Raw genomic sequence first — 11,675 nt, 5'->3', positions numbered from 1 at the left:
CCCCTTTATGTCTTGACTAATTTCATATCTAATCACACTTTTGGGCTCAAGTTCCAGACCAGACACAAATCTCAGTAATTTTTTTTTTTTACAAGTTTCCAAAACTCTTGTACATAAACCATCATTTGTAATAATTATTAGTAATAACCGTTATTATGTTATATTTTAATGTACAAAAATATATATAAGTATTGATAAAAAAAAATGCGTGTGACAATCTTGTTGGCAAATATTATAAATTCAATACTTATCAACATTTCATTAGCTTCTAAGTTAAAATTTCCGGCTATTTGAAATTGTGACACGTAACAAACGTAAAATAATACATCACGGGCTCGTCCAATATGTATAACACGTAACTCCAAGTCGGCTGAGGCACTCGAGTCGTAATCTAAAGGTTGTGAGTTCGAATCCCTACCCCACCAAACATGCTCGCCCTTTCAGTTGTGGGGGCGCTATAATGTCATGGCCAATTCCACTAGTCGTTGATAAAATATTTTAGTAGCCCAAGAGTTGTCGGTGGTTGGTAATGACTAGCTGCCTTCCCTCTGATCTTACACTGCTAAATTAGGGATGGCTAGCCCTCTTATAGCTTTGCGCGAAATTTAAACAAAAATAATTTACTATAATCCTGCCAAAATTAATTTCAAGTGCAACAGCTATGGAAGATTCCCCCAAGTTTCCAGACAACATCTACAAGTTATGTCAGTGAATTCAATGGGTAAACATTGTAAGCACTTACATGTCAAGCTATTCTAGGATCTGTAATTCTTGAAGCAATGCAAGTACAGACACACTTCCCAGCTTGAAACAGATTCCAGAATCTATCTCAAACAACTTGATAAGTATTATTATTATTACAAACACTATAAAAATACGTTCTTAAGTGCAGCAGAGCACCCAATTTAAATCACAATAGAACCTGTTAGTCAAAGATACAAAGTGAGAACTTGTATACCTCACAAACACACACACACATATATAATGCTTATATGAGAAGTCGAGAAGACAAAATAATAATGTACCATTTTCTATTTATCAATGAAACACATTTTCAAATTATTATTCTTTCATGTATAATTTATTGAGACATCTACTATTTTTTTCGTTTCTGTTTTTTTTTTTTGAATAATTAGAATAATCTAAATCGAGATATAGAATTGCAAAGTGTTAACTGCTCAGGACCACCCCTAGGATTTCATTTGAATATCGTGAGGTTATGACAAAGTAAACCGATACTTTTGACACAATGGCGATCTTGACACAATAACTGAATAAAACTCTTTCCTAACACCATGCCTTCATACAATTTACTGTAATGTTATTGCTTAAGAAATCTTAGTAGTTAGCAAGGTAAAAATGAAGAAATCCAAATACGAGTAGTTTTAAAGCTATATTAAATATAAATAAAGTACATGGAAAAAACTATTTATTTTGAACTCAGTATGAATTATAGCACTACTGCTCGTTTTCTTTTAAACAATGAACAGGCTTCAGTTCTTGGTTTGTGATACATTATGACAGAAAAAGTTTGTCAAAGAAATTGCATCAACTCGTTTTTCATCAGAGAAATGTAGTGTCTTTTGTAACGGAAGCTGTAAAAATGGATGAAAAACAGATTTGGGGCACAAACTATCCCGTAATTCGACAGAAAAAATCTATATATATAAATGTGAAGAGCGGCCATACTTATTCTAACTCAACATCTAAATTAGGGCAATCCACTTTGAAAAATCTTTAACACTTTGAACAATTACATAATATTGCTCCCTACTCATTTTTTTGGTGTGAATATATCCTAGATCATGACTTACCTTTTATTTCTTACAGTAGCTAAGTCATTACTAAACGTTCATCTAAACACTAATAAACTAACAGCATTTTCTGAATCACACTTTATTGATAAAAAGGACCAAAATCACATGTAGACTGAATCAACTGTTACAGTAGACGTCACCGACACTCAACTACAGTTACTATAAATACATCTCATAGTGTTGTAGTCTCACTAAAAATATCATATACTTAGGTTTTATTTTTGGGGTAAATGTATTTGATTCTCAACATCTGAACACTTTTAGAAAAGAAAACTGTTGTACATACGATTCCTTATCTAGTTTTCACAACACAGTCATATAGTGAAACTATCTGGCCTCAACACCAATGGAGCTATGAAGAAATATACAAATCAAAAACTTAATATTGAGAAATTATAGTTGTGTTTATATACATGTCTTTCCTCCTTTTAAGAGTAATAAAATCTTGTACTAGGTTTCTCTGACATGTCGAAAACATGATCATGCTGTGATGCAACTTAAAGAGCATGCAGAATGACGAAGTACGCAAAATAAAAGTCGAATAATTTATAACAGTTGTTTCTGAGGGTGGTAGTTACTTACAAAGGAGTAGGAGCCTGTCATCTGAACACACTTACTAAATATCAAACCTATCAGTATCGTACGTAAGGGCCCATACTTTTCACATTCTCACAATAGTTTTAGTAATTATTAAAATAACTTTCAAAGAAGGGTAAATTTATAAACATACTGCTAAAATAAATTATTTGTTTTTCTGAACTTTGGGTTTATCTAAATATCATATTGAGAAGATATGTAAAACAGTACATGTTTAATAGGTGAACAGAATAAATGTGGTAACAAAATTCTTTTGGCAAGTATGTTATTCATATGCAAAAATATTTGGAATACTGTATTTTCACATTAGAAAACTACTGTTTTCAGCTCAAAATATTGAATTAAAACCCACTGGAGATAAGATTATGAAACGATGCCAATAACGGTTTTTTCTAATAAAATAAATTTACTGTTCCATAGAGAATGTTTTATAATATCGTTAATATACGGTAACATTAAGGATTATAGTAGCAAATCATTTTATTTATTCTAATTATGTTCGTTCCATGCAAAGTTCTATTTTTGATGAATTTAAAATGATTTTGCCAAAATTTTCAAATATCCATAAATTTATTCGAAAATTACCAGTGCGTCTGTTGTATGTTATTTAAAAGTGACAGTCCTATAAAAAGCTATTCTATTTATTGCATTTTTATGTCACAAATTACTGTTTATGAGAACCTATGTAAGTTACTCATTATATGCAGAATTATGAAATAGACTTGACTCGTTTGTGAAAGAAAATTATTTGATAAGAGTCAGTCAGTTCATCTATACTTTCAGAAAATGCACACATGTTTGTTGATCCATAATGGTTTTAAACACGTCTATTAACTACAGTATACATAGATTCCTACCACAACAGATAAAGATGTTCTAAAATGAAATCTTAGTTACAAAAATGTAATTAACACGTTTAATGTAAAACAATGAGAGCTATCATTTTAGTGAGATTTTTGTGAAATTTACCATTTTAAAGCTTTTTTTTTTATGTTTAGCCTTGCTAGAAGTGTCCAAAATATTAAATATATTATAATTAAATGTTTTAGTTACAAATTGAAATTGCAATCAACTGAAACTAATAAACAATGTTTCACTTCTAATATAACTGATATACTAGGTAGAATGGTCTTAAATATGGCTGATTAATTATACAATAATTTTTTTAAAAGTGAGCAAATTATAAATTATTTTATTATGACACTATTAAATTCAGAGCTATTCTGGCACGGTCCCTCAACATTCATAAAATAAAACATTTCATTTTAGTATACACTAACAACCTCAACAATGGTTAGTGTTTTGTTAGGAAAAACTACTGACAACGATTCTCCTGTACTGTTGTTTGTTTCAGTTCTTTATTCTATGAAGAACACCACCACGTGAAAGCTTGGAGTTTGTGCATAAACAATTTGTTGTTACTAGATAAAATGACAAGGAAGAACATGTCTTGTACTTTGGCTCACAACTTTCTCTGCAATGGCTGAAACAACTTTTGTTCTGAGAGTTTTTAATGAGCAAGCAACAGATGAACTATTTTTTTTTCCTGAAGAAATAAAGACAACATATACCAAAACTACAATAAGTAATTAAGACAACATGTACCAAAACTACAATAAGTAATTAAGACACCACCACCAATATACATGTCACTCAAACATTAGTTTCTTCAACTTAAAATGTTTGTAGAGCATACATTCTGTCTAAGATAAAACATCACAACTATGTTTCTGGAAAGGTTGGAGACCATAGAACTGGAATATAAAAACTGGAGCTTTGAGTGTTTTTTTTTCTTTTTATATTTGATTTTTACAAATGAAAAAACAGCTTTGTTTATAAATCTTCAATAGAATGACTGATTCTTTCACTTCATGTGCAGTTTTTAAACAATCACCAAATGTGTGATGACAAACAGAGACTGTATTTATTTGAATAATAGAGTTTGGGAAAGTAATAAAATAGTTTTCACAATGCTGTTAATAGTATAAATATCTACCAGATAAAAACATGTATATCAACTACCCCTGACTCTTGATAAAACCAAAGAAACATGTATCTTTTTATGTCTACACATATAATCACATCATGCATAATATTTTAGCACAGTGAAAGCTAAATGACACTTAAATGTCATAATAAATTCACTTGTATTCTAGAAACAACAATGGACTTTTAAACCATCAAGGTCAACATTACAGATTTTTCATCTATGTCTACAAGTCTACTGATTTTCAACAATGTCATACGCTAATGCATAAAAATACTAAACACTTAGTGATTACTCAAAAATGAGGACAAAAACTATAAGACTGTTAGTTGGGTTAAAACAAAAGTCTAATGATAAAGAAACAGCCAGTTTAATACCTAACTTAATTATTAGATTTAATATGAAACTAAATCAGATTGCTCTTAGATTGAAACCCTGATAAACTGATATTATTCTGCTCCTGGCTCCTATATTACAACTTTCATTATCAATTGTGACTGACAAGCCTAAATGAAGAACGAAAAAAACAAAACTAGATACAGTAACATTACATAACAGATACAACCTTTCACAATTAGTTTACATTACATTAGTACATAAAAATAAAGCAAAAATGGAAGAAAATACAACACATCTCATATTTTTTGTCAAGAGTGAAATGTCAATGAAAATATTCAATATTTGCTTCACAGCATAACCACCTTGACAGTGAAGATAAGTACATCCACCTAATATTCTAACGTTATTTAATTTTCGTAAACTAACATAAAAGTTGGGATTTTTTTTTGCACCTTGTTCTTTCAGCTACATAAAGGGATTCATATAGGATTACTCATGTCATATTTCTACATCCCATTCCAAATCATAAATAGTATTAAAAAGTCCCATAGTCTTCTATAGTTTTCTCAATTTCTATAGAAATATCCTCACTGAAGTTTTCATTTGCATTTGATAACTTCATATGATAAAAATTGAAATTAAGTGTCAATCAGTTTCTAAAGAAGTGATTATACTTTCTCTAAAAAAGCAACAATTTTGATGAATGAATTTTCCATATTTTAAAGATACTGCATACATGTTATTTACCAAACAAACAGGACCCAAGAATTTGTAATAAAATCCTGTAATAATACAATAGTTTTTTTTTTAAAAAAGGCTGAAAATATTTCCAGTGGGACATTATCTTATGGATGGATTTTACCCAACAGTATTAGTCAGTGAAAAATAATGTGATAGTGGATTCTTGTAGGTAACATACATTTACAGATATGCTTCTATGAATAAGCTGCATTTAATAACAACAAACCACCAACATGTATTGTTTTGTTTTCATTTTAAGAGTACTCCACAACAATAATAATAATGTAATTGGTGTACAGTTAGAAATTAGAAAACACAAACCAACTGAATGTACAAACAGTTAAAACCTTTTCTCATAATGAGTTTGAGCACTTTTTGATGACCATGTTGAGACCTGAGCCAACAGGTGTATCTGGACAGTCATTCTTGAGGTAAACGAGGATGTGAAAAATCGAATACCCTAAAAATGACAGCAAATCCAGATACTGCAGTGGCTTTTGAAACAGAAAAGAACATGCTTTAAAACATAGACAACAAATAGCTCAGAACATATGCTATCTTAAAGAAATGTTTTGATGCTATGTTATTTATCATCAAATAGCTGATGTAACAAGAACACTTGAAATTTTCTGCCACAGTTCTTTTTTGCAAGACTTGGAGCGACGCAGACTCTGCAACAGCTCTGAAAACTGAACCATCCCTCCTGGGGTGAGTTGAAAAGCAGACTTTGCTTTTCGAATGATGTTCACAAATTCTTCGTACTCAGCAGGTGTAATGTGGTACATCTTGAAGTGAGTGCATGCTATAAACCTACATATTAATACCAAATACATATTCAGGAACAAAACAATTCAGAATAAATATTCATTGCTTCAAAGTGTGTTTATAATAACTCAATACACAGAATACTGAAGGTACAAAACTTTTCTATACATAAATTTGTAATTTCAGTGATGAACTTTAACCACAAATATTTTCAAAAAAGGTTATAATACTTAACACACAATAAAAATATTTTGATAACATAATGAGAAATCTAAAACAATTACATTAAAGATATTCTCTGATAGATTGTTTAGGCAGAGTATTCATGATGAAACTTTGTAGAATGGATGGCAACTGCCTGTTGTTGAGATACAAATATCATCCTTAACATTTGCATCTCAACAACACAGTTGCCACCCATTCTATAAAGTTACATTAAAAATGTTCATTTACATCTTCACTCATGGGTTAAACACTGCAATCGCCATGTAATCAAGGCACTATGCATATTATAACTATGAATGTACTCAGTTTATCTTTATGAAATTTAGAAACATTTTTTGTAAAGATTACCAGTCTGTTGTACACAAAGATTTCAGATGTTTTAATAAATTACTTTTACTAAATTTACAAAGCATTTACTAAATAATTCTTAGTAAACAGTGAATTAATTGCTCAGAATAAATATTTTCATCTTACAATTTTATTTGCATAATAAATCACTAGAACCTCCTACCTGCACATAATGATGTGATTTGGTAAAACTTTTATATTTAATCTCATTTTATCTACCCTAACACACTAACTGTAGCAAAATCATTAACACAAAATCTGAAAAATACAAAACAACTAATGCCTTTCTCTTTTTGCAAAGCAACGGCAGACTGTAAGAAACAAATACAATAACTGATTCAAATATCCTCAGCCAGCTAATTTTTCCACATCCACTTGCTTTTAATTTTAATACTTTACAATGCTGTTTAGGCATATTTAAGAGTCCTGGAAATTAACTGCAGCTGGAGAACTTAGCATAAACAACTGATCAGATTACAATCATCAGTAATTCAGTTAGTTGATCCTGACCTCAAGAAAGTTTAACTGTTTCTCACCTAATAAGTTTGTAATTTTCATATTTTAGTTATGTCTGTTGAAAAGCTAGATAACAGTAATTACAAAATATACATTAAAAATAAAAACTTTTAAGCTTGCAGAGTTGAAAACCTATTTCAGAAACTTGCACTCAAGAGCATACTTCCTTAATACTAGTTTTTCATAAATATTAAAGTTCAATTGTTTTTTAACTTAGTTTTAAGCAGAGTTTAAACATTCTGTTAGGTACTTGAAGCAAAAATAAACAAACAGTGAAACTGATGCTAAATGTTCATTCAAGGGAAGAAAAATGAATTAACAGTAAAAGGAATATCATGAAGAAAAAGCTACTCTTTCTGTTGATTACAAACAATCCAATAACAATTTCAGGTAATTATTAACAATTTTTAAAAGACAAAGATAGGGACACATTATATGGAGAAAGAGGTCAAACAAACCTTTTAATGTATCGAATCTATCTTCATGAAATTTTACAAGCGTTTAGTATGCATTACAAGTCTCTTTAGGGTAGGGAGAGTAGATTTAAAAAATCATTTCTACTAAAGATTTGTTTGTGAACTTATGAAGCCGTTACTGAGTCAGTTAGAGTGCAAGATTATTTTCACGTCAAAAATAAAATAACTCTTTCTTACAGTTTAAACTTTAATTATATAACCTCTAGCATCTCCTACATGAATATCAAAAGCTTTTCTTCAAGTAAAATTTATACTTTCTTTGTTACTTTCTCAAACCTAACACTAAGTGTAAGGAAATCAACAAGGTATTGTAAAATGCAAAATAAATCTAAACTACGTTTTTTTCTTTCTAGAATGGCTGCACATTGTAACAGGCTATTTATTCTTGCAGTCAAGCCAATACTTTCAAAATTTTTGCTCACTTATTTTGTTGCTTTCCATTCATTAGGCACAGTTATATTAGAAAATGGCAAAGGCTATTATCATAGTGGAACAACTTAAAATAAACCAAACAACCAAGTTACCATCAAATTACACAATCACACTAGTGTTCTGTGAAAACTATTACAACTATCTTGTTTAATTTTCTTATCTAGTCAAACACATTTTTAGTAAAAAAAAACAAAATAAATTTATCTCTTATTTCTGGAGGTAGTTCCTTGGCTCTCAGGCCCCCAACAAGACTTTTTTGTACCGATTCCAGATGCACTTAAAATAATTTATTTCAAGTATGCAGTTAAGAACAAAATATATTAACACATACATAAAATATAAAACTAATGTAACTGGGCTTTCTAATTAACTTATAGATGGGTTAAAATAATTCTGTTAGCTGGTCAAGATAATACTGAAGATAGTTGCAATAAAACTATGTTGAATAATTCATAAACTATCACCAGAATGAGCTAGTCTTATAGGAACTTCAGTAAAGTGGGACCTTCTCTTTCTGTTTGTTATAAGTAATCTAACAGAAATGCCAGGGAAATGTTGACATTTTCTGAAAGGCTGGGTGTGGAAGTAAGAGTTTGACTTTCTTGCATATATCTTAGTAAATCATGAAGAACGAAAAATATTTCTGTCAAACTCAGAAGGTCATTGGGGGTGCAAAGAAAATCTAAAATGGGTAATTCATAGCAAAGAAATTTCATGCGATACAGAGAAGCAATGACAGATTTTTAAATATTTCTTTTTGTAAACAAGACATTAACACTTATGTAATATCACAGTTTCATTTATCAACTATATTCTGATGCCATTCTTATATATACATATATTCATTATAAATTTTAGTTAAATTTTGAAGGTATTTCTGGAAAAGGAAGTGATGTGTTTACTTTCACCAGATGCAAAGGCAGTTAAACCTACTATTCACATTCTATAAAAAAAATATCAATTCTTTATATAGAAATATTCATTCATTATCATGTCTGTTCTGTGAAAACATTTTGTAATAAAATTTTAGACAACTTTTGAAAACAATTAGAAATAAACTCACATCTGTTGACATTTCTGAATAAGGGGGGTGAGGAGATGGGATCTTAGGCCTTGAGCCATAGGGGATGAACTTGACAGAGAGAGATAGTGAGCTGCATCCAGAACCAGGTCATGAAGAACAAAAGGGCTGGTAACACTATTAACTGTGCAGATACAGAAATCATGAAGGTATGATGTCCCTGTAGAGAGAAGAATATAAAGTGATGTCTTAAAAATGGTTTTAATTATAACACATTATGAATACCAACTACAAAATGAAGTACAATGAAAACCACTTGGGTCACTTTTTTAAAGTTAATAGTTTTGTTATTCATTTGAGAAATATATTTTACTATTAAATATTGTTATTATCAACTGATAAAAACTAATCAAAATTTCATGAAGCTAATTTTTTTCTTAATCAGGTGGAAATAAAAAAAATAAATGTATATATATTTTGATTTAAGAACTTTTGCAATTTTTAATTTTCTTTGACCCATATAATTTTATGACCAGTGAAAAATATATACATATCACCAGGAAGGAAGAAATATAGCACACCATGTACTTCTAAGTTTCTTTCTAAATCTCTAAACAAGGAATTAAATATAATAAAACAATATAGGCAGAGTAATAAACAATTTTTACTGACCCAATTTTTTAGCAACTCCAAGAAGCCATTTCACATCTTCACCATATGGAGGTGTGCGTGCATATTTAGCCTGTGGTCTGTCATCATGTACCCTACGGGCTAAGGTCTCCATAGCTAACATTCCGACACGATACGCTGCTAACAAGTAGTTCAACTGTCGTTGATTTAGCTGAGATATTGGGTTGTGAACCTTGGATAAAAAGATTTTAAACATTCATTTCGTTTACCCAACTTCCTCACTTGAAATCTACATCTAAGATTTTAGAAATAAATGTGTAAAGAATTATAATCTGGATAACAAAAAAAGAATAATTATTATGCATTTTGTTCACTTCTGAAAACTGTGAAAACTGGCCATTTAATTTTTTTTTTCATTTTACCTTACATAGAGATTAGATTTCAACTGAACTATAAACAAAATATTTTATTATTGTATGAATTTTTAATGTTTCATTTAAACTTAACAGGCATTAGAAATATAAGAATAACTGAAACACAATACCATACTTTAGTGACTGGATTAGAGAAAAAAAAATGCTTCTTACCACAACAAAAACAAACAAAACACAATACAATAATACATTTCTATTGTATTTTAACTTTTACACAATTTTTTCAAAGTTTCATCAAAAATCTATCTTAATGAATATCAGATTCAAGATAGTACATAATTAAGGATGGCTTTAATACTAATTAAAACAATGAACTAAAAACACCACTTCTCTAAAACATACACATACATATGAAAAACAATTGTCTTGTATTCATAACACTGTGTAATTTGTTTTATTAAAACATTTTAAGCTGTTTATGCACAACAGTGTGCACATTTGCATAATTAAATATGCCCAACTGCCCACTAGGATTGCATAAAATATCATAAATTAAACTACACTAATATGCAGGCAGAATTTCCACTTAAAAATGATACACTATGTTGAAAATTAAACACAATTATACTTGTACTATAATAACAGCTCTGATCTTGCAATACCTACGACACGTTTCACGTATAACGTGTAACCTTCCTTATTCAAAAAAAAAAAAAAAAAAGTTATTTTATAACTTACTTGAGGCTGCTGAGGTGGGGGGACAGAAGGTGGAGGACTTGGACTAACAGGCAAGACTGGCCGTGGTTGGGTCATTGCTGCCTGTGTCACTGGCACACCTAACAGCTGCCCAGTATAGAGTCCCGGAGTAGTGTGTCGTACATGAACTGCACCTGCTACTGTTGATGTGTAGGTTGAAGGATAGTAAGAAGCACTTGCCAGTGCTGGATAAGCATAAGTAGGGGGAGGTGGAAGATATGCAGGGTGAAGGGGTACAGGGCCATGAGGAAATGGACTAGGGACACCTTGAATATAGCCATAAGGAGGTGCAGGGTATGGAAGGGAATACGAGACAGGCTGACAACTAAGTTGTGGAAAGACCTGAACAGTGGGAGTTGTGGTAACCATTCCTTCAACCTGGCAAGTAGTCAACATGGCTAATGTCTCTGCAGCTGAAGACACTGGTGTTCCAGACTGTTCTGTAGTCGAATGTCCAAAAGTCATGTCAGCAGAAAAACCATGGGGTTCGGAGATGTGATCTTGCTGGCCTTGTAGCGTTTCTTCATAAAGTTCATACCTAGAGCAAAGAAACATTTATATTTTTAAAGTTAATACTAACTTCATTAATTAGCAAACATATAAAATTATCCAAACTATACTGTTCTATAAACAGAATTCTAATATTATGTA

At 30.6% G+C, this 11,675-nt stretch overlaps 1 protein-coding gene across 1 annotated transcript in view; it reads right to left on the bottom strand.

Annotated features, from left to right (window-relative positions):
• Positions 1–1,880: 1,880 nt before the first annotated feature.
• The window catches only part of LOC143256032 (zinc finger SWIM domain-containing protein 8-like), a 73,886-nt gene continuing 64,091 nt past the window's right edge, over positions 1,881–11,675 (bottom strand). Inside the window, exons 23-26 of the mRNA XM_076512612.1 lie at positions 11,007–11,562; positions 9,937–10,126; positions 9,307–9,484; positions 1,881–6,291 (exon numbers count right to left, since the gene is read on the bottom strand). Coding sequence (XP_076368727.1) covers positions 6,075–6,291; positions 9,307–9,484; positions 9,937–10,126; positions 11,007–11,562 — 1,141 coding nt within the window. The 3' untranslated portion in view covers positions 1,881–6,074. The remainder of the gene's footprint in view (positions 6,292–9,306; positions 9,485–9,936; positions 10,127–11,006; positions 11,563–11,675) is intronic.

Source organism: Tachypleus tridentatus, chromosome 7 (genome assembly GCF_004210375.1).
Source record: "Tachypleus tridentatus isolate NWPU-2018 chromosome 7, ASM421037v1, whole genome shotgun sequence".
NCBI classification, from domain to species: Eukaryota; Metazoa; Arthropoda; class Merostomata; order Xiphosura; family Limulidae; genus Tachypleus; species Tachypleus tridentatus.
Note: the sequence above shows the minus strand (reverse complement) of the source record. Positions and strands in the feature narration are given on the sequence as shown.